This window comes from Thalassophryne amazonica, chromosome 19 (assembly GCF_902500255.1).
Source record: "Thalassophryne amazonica chromosome 19, fThaAma1.1, whole genome shotgun sequence".
NCBI lineage: Eukaryota > Metazoa > Chordata > Actinopteri > Batrachoidiformes > Batrachoididae > Thalassophryne > Thalassophryne amazonica.
The window spans coordinates 32,651,036-32,670,754 of NC_047121.1; the positions used below are offsets into that span (position 1 = coordinate 32,651,036).

The window sequence follows — 19,719 nt, forward strand, 5'->3', positions numbered from 1 at the left end:
TATACACAGAAGATGTCTCTCAAATACTGTTCACAAATCTGTCTAAATTTGTGTTAATGAGCACTTCTCCATTGCTAAGAGAATCCATCCCACCTCACAGGTGTGGCGTATCAAGATGCTGATTAAACAGCATGATTATTGCACAGGTATGCCTTAGGCTGGCCACAATAAAAGGCCACTCTGATACAAGTCAGTGGATGGATACATGAAGTCAGTGAATATCTCTCAGACTTCACTGACATCAATCATTAAAAGTTAAGTTTGCTACTGTGTAGTAAATCTGTCTGGAGTAGGCAGTTCTGAAAAACTGAGTGACTGTGCAGAATGAGACAAGTGGGGGAAGTCACCAAGACACTTAATGCAACTCTGAACTTATATGTGGTACCTGAAGGAAGACTGATTCTGTTCCCGTCCTTGAGTTTAAGGCGACTGCGGCGGAACTTGCCCTGCCTGCTCTCTACGTGAGGTTTCTCTTGGTAGAGCTGGTGTATGATGATGTTGAGCTCCCTCTCCAATATATGGATCTCCCGTTCGGCTAACTCCTGCTCGCGTCTCCTCAGCGCCTCCTCCTGGCACTTCTGCTGCAGTGCTGCTCGGTTCAGCTCTTCCTCCCATGATCGCAGCTCCTGAGTGGTCCAAAGACATGTTAGGTTTTATGTTGGGTAAAACTCAAGAGCAACGCAAAGAGTCAAGCTTATGTCAGAAAAAAGTTTTGGTATCTCTGCCAAGGAGGGTAAGTTATTGCTGTGAATCATTCCTGTGTGGGCAAGATAAAACTATGGCAGGATTTTGCTTCTGCCAACCAGTGGATGAGGGCAAAGGTCATGTGATTGCTCTTGTGAGTCTGTTGGCCACACTCACAGAAATATTTAACCCAGCTTTTAAGATTTATGTAATTTTATGACATGACAAATTCTCATTTACTTTTTTTTTTAGATAATTTTAATACAAACCTAGCAAATAAACCTTACATGATGCATATTCATTACTGTAATAAATCCTATTTATTTGAAATGCATAATCCTCAGCTTTATGTATTTAGTATTAATACAATATAATTACTCTAAATCAATAATAATGACTATTTATTTAAAATACATAAAGTATATTGTCTGAATTGCATAATAATTATGTTACCTATACAAGATAAGTGGCATAGGTAACATAATCGTTCACGCCTGCCTGACTGTGTGTCCCTCCTGATGATGGCTCGATGTTTTCATGGTTCGCTCATTCGGGCTGTTTCACCATGATTCACCCTGATTCCTACTGATTCATGCTGTGTGTGAAGGGGCCAAGGATGGTTCTTAATCTCCAAGTTATTCCTGATTCGTAGCTCAACACCTTGCAAGGGAGCTCCTAATGTGTGTGTGTGTGTGTGTGTGTGTGTGTGTGTGTTAAAATGTCTGGTCTGAAATGGAAAAACCTTATAGAAATGCAATTCTTTTACTGCCATGATGATCTCAACCCCCCACCCCAACACACACACACACACACACTTGAACTCAGATGTAAAGTCAACCTTCTCTTTGGTCCTCAGCTGATCAAACATTTCCTGTATCTCCAGTTTCCAATCATCCTGCAGCGAGTGGAAGGACTTTTCCGGCATGTCAAAAAAGCCAGACTCCTCGATGGCCGTCAGCTGGTCCAGAACAGTTATGAACTGTGGGCGGGAATGAGGGTCTGAACTCCAACAGTCTGTGGGAAGACAGTCAAAAACCTGAGCCAATTTTGCCTCAAGCAAATATTCATTTAGTGCATTTTAAAAGAAAATTGATCAATTACTGCTTCAATACATAACTACAAGGGACGTGCAGAGAAAAACATCTGTGCCTTGTTGTGTCTGATATAGATTCATACTAATTAAACATTTCTGATTCATTGATATCATAATGGGCAGCACAGTGGCTTAGTGGTTTGCACTGTTGCCTCACAGTGAGAAGGTCATGGGTTCAATTCCAGCCTGTGGCCTTTCTGTGTGGAGTTTGCATGTTCTCCCCGTGTTTCGATGTGTTTCCTCCGGGTGCTCCGGTTTCCTCCCAGATCCAAAGACATGTGGGTTAGGTGGATTGGTGGATATATGTGTGTGTGGGTGTGACTGTGTTTGTTTGTCTGTTTGTGGCCCTGCGACAGACTGGGTGTACCCCGCCTCGTGCTCTGTGATTGCTGGGATAGGCCCCCCGCGACCCTCAATTGGACTAAGCAGTTGAAGATGTGTGTGTCCGTGTGTGTGTGTGTGATATCATAATATGATTCAATCTGTCCTTGACATTTGATAAATTCTGTTCAAAACTGAAACACTTTGTTCTTGTGCAATCCATGTGGATTCCAAACTATTTGAATTAAATGGCTATTAGCATGTTAGCATGTGGGGATCCACGGGCTCTAGATTGGGTAGTGTTTATAAAATAGGTAGCTGACATGTTTCAAGCGTGGCAAAACATTATGAAAAGTTTTTATAATGATTTGGAATGGCGTGTGAGTCCAAAATGTTTTTGGAACCTTTGACCTCAACAGTTTTTAGAAGAAGAACTCAACCATTGTATTTCCTGTCAATTCCATATTTTTTATGTTAATTTACTGTCTTACTGTATTCATAAATTGTTTAGGTTCTTGTTATCATATACACACCTTTATTAGTAGTGGTATTATTAGTATTATTATTATCGTCATCAGTATTATTATTGATTTTTAAATGGACCACAATCAAAATAAGTGTTTTCACTTTCTTGCGCATCCATGAATTTTTAACATTTACAATTATGTACTTACATTGAACTTGCTAAATAAAATCATGCACACATGCACACACCCATGCTTTTAATATATAGATGATTTACTGCCCTCTGCTGGAATGGCATGTGAGTCTAGAATGTAATTATCAGCGTCCATTGTTCAGTGCTGTTAGCTAATATCCATAGTTTCTCCAAAAACATTAGTCCTATCAAAGTTCCATTTTGGCAGCATTCACGCTTGACCCAAAATACATAAACGTACCAATTTGTCCAGGATCAAAGTGATACACATGCACACTTTTTGTCTTTTCTACATTCTGTCGCAAGCAGGTGCTTCTATTTTTACACACCCACAAACAGAGACGGTGGTGGAAGACATCAAACGCACAACACTTCTAACTCATGGTAATGGAAACATGACACTTAACTAAACTGACTAAACCATTGAACTACAAAAACACAATAAATCAATAACACTAACAACACTGTTAAACTAACATGAACCACAATAACAACATTTAAAACCCCAAATCCACAAACTCCCATGGTGCACTGCAGCACAACATCCATTGTTCACTGTTGTTAGATAATATCGCTAATTTCTACAAAATATGAGTCCTAGAAACTTTCTGTTTTTAATTTAATTTCACCAGGTTAGTCTCATTGAGATCAAGACCTCTTTTGCAAGGGAGACCTGGACAATTACAAAGTTTCCAATTCACCTAACCTGCATGTCTTTAAATGTGGGAGGAAACTGGAGCACCTGGAGGAAACCAACGCAAACGCCACACAGAAAGGCCACAGGTGGGAATCGAACCCGTGACCTTCTTGCTATGCTGCAACTGTGCTAACCACTAAGCTAGGGTGAAACGATTAGTCGAGTAACTTGAATAATTCAATTACAAAAAAGTTCAAGGTACACACAGAGTAAAGTAAAGCCTTTTAAGAGAAAGACGGTCCACGATGACCATCTGAAGTAGCTTAAAGCACATTTAAAGTGAAGCAGTGTCTTTGTCTGTTTTTAAAAAACGGTATGGTTCGCTGGCTGCTCTCTGCTCTATGTGGGGAGTAACTACTGATTTGGCGGCCAGGTACCCACAGTTTGTTATTCACCCGGTGGCCGGCTGCTGTCTCTCTCTGCCCGGTGTGAGTCAAAACTCCGTCCCCGGCCACAGTGACAAACAGTCTCTGACAGAAGATCCTCTCAGCAGAAGTCCACTCTTTCTTCTGTGTTTTGCTCAGACTCGCACTGAGTGTTTCGCTTTTTAATTTTCACTTTTTTGAGCAACACACAACGCTTCACAAACACAGTAACTTAAATAAAATAAAAAAACACAGTGACTGCGAGGCTTGCATGTTCAACCTCCAGCTGAAATGCATCTGCTGAATCACAGAGAAAGAGGGATAAAAAAATACAAGCAAGGACCCAGTCCACCAACCTTTAAAATAAAAACTTACAAATGGATACATTTTACAAGTTGGGAAAAACAAAACAAAACAGAAAGCCACATCCCATCACCGTTTCAGCAAAATGTTAAGACTTTGGCCTGACCATGGTCGGGTGAAGAGACTATTTGTGCCTTATTCAGATGATGATCGGGCGAACAGACATTTCGACACAGCTTTGTGTCTCCGGCTGCTGGGCAAATAGACTCGGCCCTCTACGTGCACTTTAAGTCAAGTTTTCATCGACAGGGTGCAGAGAGATTTTATCAGCGTGGCTTTTGTGGAAAAGATGCACTCCGGAGCTCAGTTTTTCACAGGCTGTGCTCACGTTCATGTGCAGCCTGACTGACTGAGGATTACACCGACCGCCTGGGCTTATGGTCCGGTTTCAGGGGAGTGCTGAACTCCTGACGCTAGGAAAGATCCAAAACTTGTAAAGACGTGAAAAAAATAAATAATTACCGAGAAAAACAGAAAGGGATACACTAAATTTGACAATTTGCGTGATGAGGCAGCAACATTGTACCACTGCTTAGGGAGAGCCCTGGACTGTTGATGTTGTTTAAAAACGCAAAAGCATTATCCGATTACTCGATGAACTGCCAGAATAATCTATATAATACTCGATTACTAAAATAGTGGATAGCTGCCGCCCTACACAAAGACACCATGCTGCCAGTTTTACAGTCTTCATCCTTGACCCAAAATGAATAAGCATACAAACGGCAAATGTCAGCTCTCCCATTTTTCCACGATTGAAGCCAAACACACACACACACACACACACACACACACACACACACACACACACACACACACACACACACACACACACACACACACACACACACACACACACACACACACACACACACACACACACACACACACACACACACACACAGGGGCCACTTGGCTATTATAATATAGATAATCATAAATTTGACATATAAAGGTCATTCAGGGCCAAAGACCATGTGACTAATAGGAATATGTGATTTAATGTTACTATTTAATAATAACCATATGTGATTTTAAAAAAATATTCCCCAAAAAGCCAATATAAAAGAGTTTGACCTTTCAAGGTATAATCGGACTTACCCTCCATAAGACGTGCAAAAGGCTCAGGACAGGTTGAGGGAATGGGCAATGCCAGTTTGTTCATTGCCACCCCATATGCCACTGCCAGACCGTCAATGCCCCGAAAAGGAACCTCTCCTGTCAGCAGCTCCCAGAGCAGCACACCATAACTTCAAGAAAAACGAACAGTGATCATCAAACCAACTTGGTTAAATGATTTCGAAACATGCTCTTACGGTGTTGCAGTCTGGTTGACATAAAGACAAACGTTTAAACATATATGTATATGTACACACACAGTAAAATCACCAGTGTAAAACTGACAGTGTTAGTTTAACACTGGTGATTTTACTGCACACACACACACACATATATATATATATATATATGTGTGTGTGTGTGTGTGTGTGTGTGTGTGTGTGTGTGTGTGTATGTGTGTGGAGAGAGAGAGAGAGAGTATGTCCGAATTATTTAAATATCTGCACTGAAATCGTGAATATCAAAGTGAATCAGATAATAGCGTATTTATAAAATGCCAATATATTAATGCAGCAAACAATAACTGATGGCACATGACTAAATAAATAAACAAAAAACCCAATAACAATGACCTATATTATCTTTTTAAACATATGTGTAATTCAAGTGTTATATGATATGTTTGTTGGACACAGACTGATTTAAATTCCTAAAAAAAAAAAGAAAAAGTCTCACTGCTTGTTGTATAAACAGCCAAACAACAGAGAAAGGTCTATGGTTATGTGAGCCTCAACTGCGCATGCGTCATTTCGGAGCTCAGCAGCCTGTCTGAGACGGACTCTCTTCACCCAAAGCAATCAAATGGATTAATGGGATTATTAACCATCAAATGACAAAGAAACACCTCTTAAATCATTCTAAAGTCAGTTTTAAGCAGAAACGAGGCGAAACTCAGTGATGCTTTGAAATGACTGTCGCGCAGTGAACGCATCAGCTTGCGGCTCGTGTAGCTGCGGCGCTCTCTGTCTTTTATGATGAAATAATACTGAATTTATGTGGAAATGATTGGTGCACAAAAGCTTCACATATCTGTCGTTGAGATAGATGATGACTGGAGTGCAGTTTGAAGCAGAAACGAGGTGATAATCTCTGAACCGCGGCTAACGGATGCGCAGTGAAGGCAGGGCTGACTGATTTTTAGGGGGGGACCCTTCAGTCTGTGACACCGGTTCTGCAACCTGAAACACAGGTGTAGCATGTTTGTTGCAGGAACCCTCTCTGCCCACCTCCAAACATCGCTACCCTTGGAGAAAGTGGATGAACGGATGACTTCAGGAGCCATCCAGGCATAGGTTCCGGCGGCACTCATCTTCGTCGTGCGGTGCCACTCTCTTGCCAAACCAAAGTCTGTGATCTTCAGAGTCTTGTTGCTAAGGTCTTCCATCTCAACCCTCTCAAGGATCAGGACTAGAGCGGATATGAGTGGGGCAAAGGTGAAGGGGAAGGTGACACATGGAGTTTTAGGTTGGACGGGTTTTGCAGGGGGAGGATTGGCATGTGGATTGATGGTAAATTTAATGGTTTCAGGGAGTATCACCAGGGTTGGAATGATGCACAGGGCAAAAAAAACAAAACAAAACAAAGCGCAGGTGGGAATGCAGTTATGAGATACAAGGTGCATGAACAAAACAGGGTGTGGTTGTGGGAGGAGGCGATGGGAAAAAGAGAAAAAGAGGGAATTGAAGAAATCGTGAGCCACACGAAAAATACTCAACCAGTGCTAATCACCTCACTTTGTATTTTAACTACATGTCAAATACTTGCAATAACGCAGTAAAGCTGCACAAATAAACTGCAATGACACACCCACTTCCTCAAAAAGCCACAGAAAACACCCAGATCCCAACATGCAGCACTCCTCCTAACCACACGCCTCCTCTGCTCTCTCACCCATTCAGCTTTACAATGCCAGGCCATCTGCTGCGGCTGTGGCCAGTGCAGAGGGCGTATCTCCAGGCTGTAGGCACACATCAAGCAGCCCTTTAACTGCCGCTCATATGGCTCCAAATGCACAAAGTCCCTCCAAAAACACTAAATTCAAAGTGGTTTAAGTAAATCCTGTGTAACGCAGGAGTTTAAACAAGAAACAAACAGCTGATTTTTAGTTGCTCTCCTCAGCTTGCAGCATCCAACAGTCGTGGTGGGGAAAAAAAAATAGATTCTTGCAATAGTGATATTTATTTTAATGAAATAAGAATAGATTTTTAAAGTCCAGAATTCATATAATTCAAGTTTAGTTTCTTACAGATGAAGTAGAAATGTAGTACATTTTGTAGATCTAATCTGGAATTATGTGACGTCACCTCTATTTGAAACAGACACAGGAAATAACAAGGCTGGCTGTAAAAACGTCCCCACAGATCAAACTGATCACTGATGAATATATACTTCAAGAAGTGAAACAATTAAGGATAACCTTTCACACCAAGCATGGAAAAAAAAATTTCAGTCATGATAGCAAGAAGAGTTCTCCTGCCTGATGCACCATAACAGACATCATGAGATGCCAATTAAGTAGACAGTGCTGACCCCTAAAGTGTACTATGTGTGCCACTTTTTTTTTTTATTTAATTACCAAATTTGCAGTACAGTACACCTGACTAGGGGATGGGAGAGGGATATGATTTATGGTATACAGTCTCCACAATGCATCATTCAACCCCAGTTCTGCTATAAAAAGCAAATAAAATGAGTATATATTGTGATATCAAATTGCAGTGCTCGTAGAACTACAACCCCAATTCCAATGAAATTGGGATGTTGGGTGAAATGTAAATAAAAACAGAATAAGATGATTTGCAAATCCTCTTCAACCTATATTCAATTGAATACACCATAAATACAAGATAATTAATGTAGAAACTGATAAACTTTATTGTTTTTGTGCAAATATTTGCTCATTTTGAAATGGATGCCTGCAACACATTTCAAAAAAGCTGCGACAGGGGCAACAAAAGACTGGGAAAGTTGATGAATGCTCAAAGAACACCTGTTTGGAACATTCCACGGGTGAACAGATTAATTGGAAACAGGTGAGTGTCATGATTGGGTATAAAAGGAGTATCCCCCAAAAAATCAGCCGTTCACAAGCAAGGATGGGGTGAGGATCACCACTTTGTGAACAACTGTGTGAAAAAATAGTCCAACAATTTAAGAACAATGTTTCTCAACATTCAGTTGCAAGGAATTTAGGGATTCCATCATCTACAGTCCATAATATAATCAGAAGATTCAGAGAATCTGGAGAACCTTCTACACGTAAGCAGCAAGGCCGAAAACCAACACTGAATGCCCGTGACCTTCGATCCCTCAGGTGGCACTGCATTAAAAACCAACATCATTGTGTAAAGGATCTTACCGCGTGGGCTCAGGAACACGTCTGAAAACCATTGCCAGTTAACACAGTTCGTCGCTAAATCTACAAGTGCAAGTTAAAACTCTACCATGCAAAGCAAAAGCCATACATCAACAACATCCAGAAATGCCGCTGCCTTCTCTGGGCCTGAGCTCATTTGAAATGGACAGATGCAAAGTGGAAAAATGTGCTGTGGTCTGATGAGTCCACATTTCAAACTGTTTTTGGAAATCATGGACATCATGTCCTCCGGACAAAAGAGGAAAATGACCATCCAGATTGTTACCAGTGCAAAGATCAAAAGCCAGCATCTGTGATGGTATGGGGGTGTGTTAGTGCCCATGGCATGGACAACTTACACATCTGTGATAGCACCATCAATGCTGAAAGGTACATCCAGGTTTTGGAGCAACACATGCTGCCATCCAAGCAACGTTTTTTTTCAGGGACGTCCCTGCTTATGTCAGCAAGACAATGCCAAGCCACATTCTGCACGTGTTACAACAGTGTGGCTTTGTAGTAAAAGAGTGCGGGTACTAGACTGGCCTTTCTGCAGTCCAGACCTGTCGCCCATTGAAAATTTGTGGCGCATTATGAAGCGCAAAATACAACAACGGAGAACAATTAAGGATAACCTTAATTATGATATGGGACTGTTGAACAACTGAAGTCGTACATCAAGCAAGAATGAGAAAGAATTCCACCTACAAAGCTTCAACAATTAGTGTCCTCAGTTCCCAAATGCTTATTGAGTGTTGTTAGAAGGAAAGGTGATGTAACACAGTGGTACATATACATATGAAGAGGATTTGCAAATCATTGTATTCTGTTTTTATTTACATTTTACACAATGTCCCAACTTCATTGGAATTGGGGTTGTACATTTCTTAAGAATCACAATCCATATTTAATCTGCTTCTGAATTGTCCAATTATAGGCCAATTTCCAAACTTCCTTTTCTCTCTAAAATTTTGGAGAAAATTGTATACTGCCAGTTGAGTTCTTTTCTTAATAATCATGACACCCTGGAGTTGTTTCAGTCTGGTTTTAAATCCCGTCACAGTACTGAGTCGGCACTGCTGCAGGTTTTTAATGGCATTTGTATAGCTACTGATTCTGGTCACTGTGTTGTTTTGGTCCTGTTGGATCTAACAGCGGCCTTCGATACAGTGGACCATCAGATCCTCTTGTCTCGCCTGGAAAACTGGGTGGGCATTAAGGGTGTTGTTTTAGATCCTACCTTTCAGAGAGAAGTTTTTGTGTCCGTATTGGAGCTGCTGAATCTTGTGCAGTGCCCCTTGCATGTGGGGTGCCTCAAGGCTCCATACTTGGTCCGCTTCTTTTTTCTTTGTATTTACTCCCAATGGGATCAATTTTTAGGAGACATGATATCTCTTTTCATTTTTATGCTGATGACTGTCAAATTTATCTGCCACTGAAGCAGCAAAATGCATACTCTGCGAACCATCTCTTAGAGTGCATTGGTGACATTAAGGCATGGTTGTCCATAAATTTTCTACACCTGAATGATAAAAAGACTGAGGTGTTGCTGTTTGGACCTAGGGACACTTCCAAAATCAATGTGGATCTGGGTCCCATGAGTCAGTATCTGACACAGACAGCAATAAACCTGGCTGTTAAGCTGGACAGTGATCTTAAATTCGATGCTCAGATTAGGTCAGTAGTCACGTCTAGTTTCTGTCAACTTAGACAACTGGCCAAGGTGAAACGATTTCTTTCACGACATCATTTTGAGATTTTAATCCATGCTTTTATCACTAATTGCCTGGACTATTGCAATGCACTTTATATTGGGCTGAATCAGACGCTGCTTACTCACCTACAAATGGTGCAGAATGCTGCTGCTCGACTTTTGGCTGGTGTTAGAAGGTGCGAGCACATTACACCGGTTTTGGCCTCACTTCATTGGCTCCCAGTTCGTTTTAGAATTGATTTTAAAATTCTTTTATTTGTTTTTAAATGTCTTCATGGCCTTGCCCCGCTATATCTGTCTGACCTGCTTCATTTATATGCCCCTTCACGCTCACTCAGCTGATTTGTCACTGTTGGTTATCCCAAGGTCAAAGAGGAAGCGTAGAGGTGACCGAGCTTTTTCAGTCGTTGCCCCGAGACTGTGGAATGATCTTCATTTGCACATTAGGCAGGCTGATTCTCTCTCTGCTTTTAAATCGTTTTTCTCTTTGGCTTTTAACGCAGCTTGACACTTTTTTTTTTTTTTTTTTTTTTTAGTGTTTCTGCTTTTAACTGTAGCTTTTATTTATTTATTTAACTTGCCTGTTTTTGTTGTGTACAGCGCTTTGGTTGTTGGTGCATTTTAAAGTGCTTTATAAATAAATTGAGATTGAGACTGAGATTGATGTACACTGTTAATCATGCAACAGTTATAGGGTTTAATATAATTAAGCTAATTATTAACAAACATTTTGTATATAAAACCATTACTACAATATGTTGTGTTACATCTGTTGTACGTGTTAGCATCATCTCTGTTGTATAGAAAACATTCAATGAAATTATTCTGCAATCTTTGAAACTTAAACCAGCCTCTTTGTCATTGAAGAACATTGATCTCGGAAAAAAAAGATTGTCAAATTCCATTAAGCAGGTCCAAAGTTACGGATTTTTATGCAAATCCAAGCTGGCCCACAATTTAAATATTTAAAAATGCTCAAGAGCTACAGTGTAGCATCAGTCAACTTTGAAATAAACATGAATAATATGTTAAAAAATGCATTCAAATGCTTGGTACATTCAATTGCAAGGTTTACTGGATTTCCTGTGGACTATGGACCAATCAAGTGGAAACCTCTGGTGCTAGAACATGAAGCCAAAGCAGAAGTGCCAAAACCTGCAAATGCCTGAATGGCAACTTGAGGCTGACTACAAAAGTGAGTGAATGACCATATAAACCCATGTTAAAATCTTGCATTTAGTTATTACATGAATAATAAGCTGTAAAAACTATACTTTTTAGTCATTCTGTAGAATGCATTACACTCATATGCCATAGAAATAACACACACAATGAACCTTACTGTTGCTGGACTTTAGGTCTCGGTGAATGATGGGGACGATGGCTTTGCTGTGGAGGTAGTGCATGCCGTGAGCGACCTGCACAGCCCAATCCACCAGCATGCACGGAGGGATGCGTTTCCCGGCGAGGATGCGGTTGAGCGGGCCTCCACGAGCAAATTCCATGATCAGGCACAGGTTGGGCTCCTGCAGGCACACTCCCAGCAGGGCCATGATGTTGGGGTGATGCAGCATAGCGAACAGTTTGGCCTCCTGGCGTACACTCTCTAGAGTCTGTTCCGGATCCTCGTCGGGATCTCGTCGGGCTGCCTTCACGCCACCTCCGTGCCTCGCCAAAAATGCACGGTACACTTTCCCAAAGCCACCTACCCCGATGATTTCCTCCAGGGTAAGCTCAGAGAACTCAATCTCAAGGACTGGGGAGAGAGAAAATAAAATACATTTAAACTCATAACTGAGTTCAAAGTACTGATCTTCACGTGCAGCAAACAGCAGAATATTTACAGAGGAATCCCTCAAATGGTGATACAAGCACCAAAGTCGGCACAAATGCTCCTTAGACATCACTCTTTTGAAAAAACTGAGTGGCCACTTGAATTTTCAATAGGCGTCCAGGTAGGGGTCAATTGAACAATTACACAGGGATCAAGATTTAAAAATGTTCCAATCATATTGAAAACTATACCACATTATTTGTCTGAACATAACAATTCCAAAAAGGTATAGTTTGGACTATCTATGACTGAATGTTATGGAGTTATGGGGTAAAAACAGCAAGAAGGAAAAAATGTGAATCACCAGAAGAATTTGAATTTTAAAATGTTGAGATTGATGCTATTGGCAGCAAAAAAAGGGCATTACAAGAAATTGGCTAAAAACTATAGCACCAAAAAAAGAAAATTGGTTTGATGTAATGTATGACATGTATATGATTGAGAAATTGACCTATGTTGTGCATAAGGGAAACTGAAAAATTTGACAGAATACGGAAAGGATATTTTATCAGATTATTCAGATCCGATTTGTTTGAATGTTTTTTTAGTTAATCCCTTGATTTATGCTACCTTTGTTCTATATATATATATATATATATATATATATATATATATATATATATATATATATATATATATATATATACACAAGTAAATATTTACTTATTTTTTTGTTAATATGAATCTTGATGTTTGGTTATTGTTAAAAAAAAGAAAAAGGGAAAGACTGTTTTGGAAATGCATTGATTCTATTGTAATTGTATGCAAAGTTTTAAGATAACTATGTGTACTGTATGGCAACAACAATAAAAGATAATTAAAAAAAACAGCAAGAAGGTGACAAAGGTCAATTTCAGTTTGAACAGACGTCAAAACTTAAAGTTGCCCCAAATATTGTAAAACATGATGCAAATTATTGGTTGCGTTAACAGGGTTTTAAAAAGGAATAGTTTGCACCATGTGCTATGCTTAGTTATCATGTTACAGGGTAACATATGTCACATGCCACAGAATCCAATGGATGTCGACACTGTTTGGCCTTTACTTTGCAGACCAGACAATCAACACAGTCGAAACTATTCCATTTATTAATCCTATTAGCTCAACCAATAATTTGCAACACTTTTTACCAAAATTGGAGCAACTTTTTCTGACCCCTGTGTTGTGTGGGCCGCCAGAAGAGGAGTAATGCTGGCCCACCACCAAAGGGCGCCCTGCCTGAAGTGCGGGCTTCAGGCACGAGAGGGCGCTGCCGCCACGGAACACAGCTGTCACTCATAATTCCTGACAGCTGTCACACATTCTTCATCATCGCACTCCATAAGACCAGACGTCATCTCCACCTCATCGCCGAGTTATCATACTTCATTGGAGGTATATACGCTCAGCCTTTTTGTGAGATTTATAAATCTGTTATTGTGAGTGTTTGCAGGAGAACCGGTCGTTTTTGCGGAGGCTGTGCAAGACGGCGCTCCTTTTCATCTGAGACCGCTGCAACAATATTGAGTGCGAGGTGGAGGTGGCATTCCCACCGCTGTTGTTACTGGGTGTACACACACCCACACTTGACTGTCTTTGTTCTTCGCCAGCAGTACCAGATCCGACAGTCGGGGACGGTGATCACCTGGGAATTCGGGACTTGGCGGCTCCAGTATTCACCAGGTTCTGTGGGGGAGGAAATCGTGTGGTTCCGGTTCTTCTCAGGACAGACGTCTTCTATCCTCGAGCCTGCCCACACGTCACCTTTGTAATTTGACTGTAATTATATTCTGAGATTGTCTGTATGTTCGTTGTGCACGTTTCACAACATTAAATTGTACCTTTTGGCTCATCTATTGACCGTTCATTTGCGCCCCCTGTTGTGGGTCCGTGTCACTACACTTTCACACACCCTGTACAAACTGAAACTGATCTTTGTCACTATTCTTAATGTTTTTACCTAATAACTCCATAACATTCAGTCATAGATAGTCCAAACTATACCTTTTGGGAATCTTTGTGATCAGACAAATAATGTGGTATAGCTTTCAATATGATTGGAGCATTTTTAAAATTTTGACCCCTGTATTTCTTCAATTGACTCCTCCATGGCTTGCCTATAGAAAATTCAAGTGGCTACTGTTTTTTTAAAAGAGTAATGTCTAAGGAGTATTTGTGCAAAATTTGGTGCTTGTATCACCATATGAAGGATTGTTTCAGTTATTTATCAAATAACTGAAACAATCCTTCATATGGTGTAAGATCCATCCCGGGGTCAAAGAGCTCAGGGTCACCTACTTACACCTTCCTGGAACTAGTTCTGATTTAGTCATTTGACATAAAGCACTCCAGCAAGGAAAATGTTTCTTAACAAGGGACCAAACAAAGAGGTCATCCAGAAGGATGCTTTCTCAAAGCACTAAGCCACTGTGCTGCCCCAAATACAGAATCTGGCAGAAATATTCCCCCTGCTATTACACAAGCATGAAATATGTTCTAAAATCTGGTGCGGATTTCTGGAAAGAAGTAAATAAATAAGATCCCTTTAGCAACGATCGTTTGAAGGTGTCTCCCTGCTGTGGGTGTGTGATACAGGACTTTCTGTCTGATTCTTGGGTCGAGGCTCGTAAAGCTCCCCCCCGTGCTTGTCTAACAGTCTATAAACCAGACGACCTTGATGAATATTTCAGGCAGATGGCGTGTGGAAGTAGGCCACCTGCTTCTGAGAAAGAAGCAATGAAAGAACAGCTAAGGCCGTATCCGCCCAGACACCTGTGGCTGTTCTTATGATTTTAACACTCAAATGACCAAGTGGGGTCATTTATAACCCCGGGCCATATTTTTGTGCACCATTTTTCTAATTTAATCAGAAAAAAGTTTCCTACCATGAATTTGTCAATCTATTTGTCCTGCATTTGTTCATAGAATTTTGCAAGGATCGGTCGATCCGTGTGGCAATTATAACCCAAACCTCTGTGGGGTTATGACCCCGTGAAGATCTATGAGGTGTTTGACATTATAGCTTCAGATTGTATTGTAATTTGTCAACTGTAATCATTATATTTTTACTGTTTTGCAAGGAAGCATGACCAACAGACAGAGAATAGCAAGATTTACAGCTGCACAAGCATTGAAACTGATTCTTGATGTCCAGAGTGAGGATGAAAAGGATGAAGGACAAATATATTACAGAGTGAAATATAAATGAAAAAAACCCTAAAACAATCATTGATATAGAAGTATTCCAACATATAGTCAATGAGATCATAATAATCCCACTCTGTCATTTTAGTTGCTAAAATACCTTGGTTGCTTGAGGGTTGGGGGGGTAATGGAGGTCACACTGTACAAAATAAGCTTCATCAATTTTTAACTCTTACACATGGCTGGACTTTCATTTTAACCATCCTTAATGTCTCACATGTGCAGAAATTCTCCTGCTGTATGGAAAATGTCAGCAAAAACAACACGCTTTAGATGTTTGCGACATATGTAAGTATTTGAGACATGAAAACAGGTTTTGCCGGCAGCATCAGCCCCGAGGGCTATATCTGCCTTCAAATTTGTTATTCCTGTTTTTTATGACACCTGGTGCCTTTCAGCTTCCTAAAAATCTGTGTAATGTAAAATGCTGGGATTAAAACACCACGTTTGTCAATTCCTGTTCCAAATTTTTCAATCCATTAGAACTACGTGCCTCAGACATGATCAAGTCCTCTCATTAATGCTAGCATGTTATCCTGATGTTTGCTGCTTAGCAGAAATTTATGTGTTGTGATGTCACATTTAGGCAGCACGGTGGCTTAGTGGTTAGCACTGTTGCCTAACAGCGAGAAGGTCGTGTGGGTTCAATTCACGTGGCCCTTTCTGTGTGGAGTTTGCATGTTCTCCCCGTGTTTGCATGGGTTTCCTCGGGTGCTCCGGTTTCCACATCCAAAGACATGCGGGTTAGGTGGATTGGCATCTTAAAAAAAAAATTGTCCGTAGGTGTGTGTGTGGGTGTGTCTGTGTTTGTTTGTCTATTTGTGGCCCTGCAACAGACTGGCGTCCTGGCCTGGGTGTACCCCGCCTCGCGCTCTGTGACTGCTGGGATAGGCTCTAACCCCCCGCAACCCTTAATTGGACTAAGCGGTAGAAGATGAATGAATGAATGAATGAATGTCACAAGAGAGAAAACTGACCAAGCTTTAGTCAAAAAGTGATTAATGACCCTGTCAGCCAATCAGAATCGACTACGTCACTAAGCCCCGCCCCCTTTATGACATCACAGCCAATCAGAATCGATTACGTCACTATGTCCGCCCCTAAGCCCCGCCCCTAACCCATCCCCTAATCCCGCCCCTTATGACATCACAGCCAATCATAATCGATGATGTCACTATGTCCCACCCCTAAGCCCTGCCCTAGTCCCGCCTCCGAGCCCCCCCGCCCCTTATGACGTCACATCCAATCAGAGTCGATGACGTCAGTATGTCCCGCCCCTAAGCCCCGCCCCCGGCTCCTCCCCTAGTTCCGCCCCATGGCTCCTCCCCTAGCCCCACCCAAGCTCCTCCCCTAACCCCGCCCAAGCACCGCCTCCAAGCCATACCTCCCCTCCCCCCAGGGTCTAATATTTTTAATGTCATTTTATTTCATTAATTAAAGAATGATTAAAAATACCTAGATCTTTTTAATGTATTAAGAATTAACTAATTCTGAAATAATTAAACATAAATCAGTGTCTATTATTTAATGGCCCTTTAATATTTTTAATTCTTAAATTATTACGTTTCCTTTTCTTTTTTTTAATTCGTAAATTAAAGAAGGGAAACAAATAGCCGTCTCTCGGCTGTAAGTCTTTGCAGCAAGACGGTCAAATACCCACGCATAGAGCTGCTCGTGGAAACATGACCCCACGGCTGTAATACCTGTTGCAGACGCTAGCTGTGTCTGTGTGTGTGCGTGTGTGTGTGTGTGTGTGTGTGCTCGCGGTGTGTGGGTGTGTGTATGTGTGGCGGGACAAACCGCTGAGCGGAGATGCTGCCCCGAGGTGATGAACCCGAACAATCAACAAAGCTCTCTCCCCACTCACGCCAAATGATGTTTTCTTTTAAGATATTAGCCGATCGATCATGGTGCGCGAGCCGATCGATCATGGGGCGCGGGACACCCGCTGAGCCGAGATGCTGCCCCGAGGTGATGAACCCGGACATCAACAAAGCTCCTTCTCACTCACGTCCCTGGGACACGAGTCAGCGAGCATTCCACTACGACCGGTGAAGAGTGAAGATGCCTGGAACCCCAGCTATGGGTATAAAATAGAATAATTTGCGGAAAAAATCCTGAAAAACCATGTTGTTTAATTAAGTTTTCTTGTCTTCGAGCAGAGTGTGAAAACCGCATCAACTTTCAGGGTAAGTGATTTAAGTAATCGTTTTGATAGAAATGAGTGTTTTTAAATGATGCACGCCGTCTGAAACTGTGTGTTTTTTTTTTTTTTTAGACAAAACCACGCAGACGGTCCAGAGCGCGTTCGGACCCGTCCTCGGTAACATATTGAAATAGTACAGAATATCCGCTTGCGAGGGTGATGATTCTAGAAATCAAGTCAGAGCCCCTGAAGAAGTTCAAAGGCTGGAAGCCCCGACTTCACCACGCAGATGTAAGTACAGTGATCGAGATTAAATCACGGTTAAAACTCTGGAATAACCCGATTTTTTCTGTCACAGCCCATGGAGAAGCGGGTCACGCGAGAGAGACCCGTAAAACGATCCGCGATGTACACGGTAAGGAGTCGGAGTTTATGTATTTATTTATTTTAAATATTTAATAACTAACGATTTTCTCTTTTTTCAGCACGCGGTGGAGGGAGACCGTCTATTTTCCACCGACACACAAGGCTCGAAGATATTCTGAGCTGGATTAACCTCATCTCACAACTTTCTTGAAAATGTGTAGTCTGTTTTTATTTTTTCTCTTATTCCGATGGAACGGGAGAATTCATTTGAAGAGGTATATTAATTGATTTCCTTGAGGTAGATTCTTCCTGCTACAGATTTTAAAAGATGGAAGGAGAGAATTCACATCGGGGAAAATAACTTCGGACGTGTATTGGATTTAAACGCTTCAATAATCGACTCAGCGGGGAGGCGCTCCTCATGACAGAAATAAACAGAAATATATAGATTCGTTATCTTTCCTTACAATGCGCTTATCTCAGATGCCTAAAGCCCTGGGAATCCGGCTGAAGACGAAATCGTCCGCAAGGCTACTTTCCGCACCTGTTTCAGTTCAGAAAAAAATCTGAACTATTCGCCCCGTACCCGACTCAGCTGCTTACGGGGGTCGCAAATAGGTCAGAGGGAGAAAGAGAGGTATTTAACCGCGTGGTACGTGCGGAAAAAAAAACGCATTTTCGATTTTAAAGCCGAGGCCGTTATGTATTGTGATAACGATACAAAAAATCCTGGCTGCAGCCTGCTCACATTTATGTCTGAAGTCATCGCTGAAAACACGCGTGGATCCCTTTTACCTGCGGTACAATCGCCTCGCGTGTATGAAAGTCTTCAAACTAACTTCTTGCTCCACAAAACGCTGGCGATCCCCTCCGCCGACAATTATAGAACGAAGCATAAAATATTCGGACGTGGCCGTGCAGTGGTTAGAATGGGTTGCTGAGACGCAAAACATTATCATCGATCACGCTCTAAACAGGGGCGAGAAAAAAATAGGAGGTTATTATGTTGATGGGTATGCCCAGATTGACGGCCGGATAAAAGTGTGGGAGTTTCTCGGATGTTTTTACCACGGGTGTGCAAGGTGTTTTACACAGCACAAAATAAACCCTCTCACAAACACTCATTTGGAGAGCTCCACGCAGCGTGTCAAAAAAATAGCCTTTCTGCGGGCTATGGGCGTCACCCTCAGCGTAATTTGGGAGCATCAATGGCTTGAAATGAGGCTGAGGGATGAGAGCGTTCAGTGTTTCCTCGCCGCAGGGGTTACCGGCGTCCCTTGACCTCGCGACGCTTTATACGGCGGTCGGACTTGCGCGTCCCGTCTGAGGTACACGGCTAAGCAAGATGAGAGGGTCTATTACGTCGACGTGACCTCGCTGTATCCTTACGTTAACATAAATTTCACATATCCCACGGGGCATCCGAAATTATCGAGAGAAATTTCCGAGACCCAGGACTTATTTCGGGCTCATCAAAGCCATCGTGTACCCGCCCGGGGGCTAAAATTCCCCGTCCTCCCACACAGAACTCCTCACGGAAACTGGTGTTTACTCTGTGTCGCACCTGCGCTGATGAAAATAATCAAGCTGGAGCGTGCACACACAGTCAGCAGCAGAGAGCTCTGCCTGGACTTGGACGACCCCGGAATTCCACAAAGCTCTGGATACAGGCTATGTTGTAGCTAGATTTTTGAAGTCTGGCATTTTGAGGAAAAAGTGATAAAATCTTTGAGGGGTTACAAAACACCTTCTTAAACACAAGCAGGAAGCCTCTGGTTTCCCTCCCAAATTTGATAAAGACCCCGAGAGCAGAGAAAAATA

General features: G+C 41.7%; 1 protein-coding gene across 2 annotated transcripts in view; it reads right to left on the reverse strand.

Moving 5' to 3' along the window:
- map3k9 (mitogen-activated protein kinase kinase kinase 9) overlaps positions 1-19,719 on the reverse strand; it is an 82,134-nt gene that overhangs the window by 13,686 nt on the left and 48,729 nt on the right. Inside the window, exons 1-5 of one of the 2 annotated variants that reach the window (XM_034194823.1) lie at positions 11,712-12,035; positions 6,527-6,707; positions 5,283-5,431; positions 1,523-1,698; positions 386-626 (exon numbers count right to left, since the gene is read on the reverse strand). In XM_034194823.1, coding sequence (XP_034050714.1) covers positions 386-626; positions 1,523-1,698; positions 5,283-5,431; positions 6,527-6,707; positions 11,712-11,943 — 979 coding nt within the window. In that variant the 5' untranslated portion in view covers positions 11,944-12,035. Of the gene's footprint in view, positions 1-385; positions 627-1,522; positions 1,699-5,282; positions 5,432-6,526; positions 6,708-11,711; positions 12,036-19,719 lie in introns of those variants that run through there. The other variant, XM_034194824.1, reaches the window with a different exon arrangement.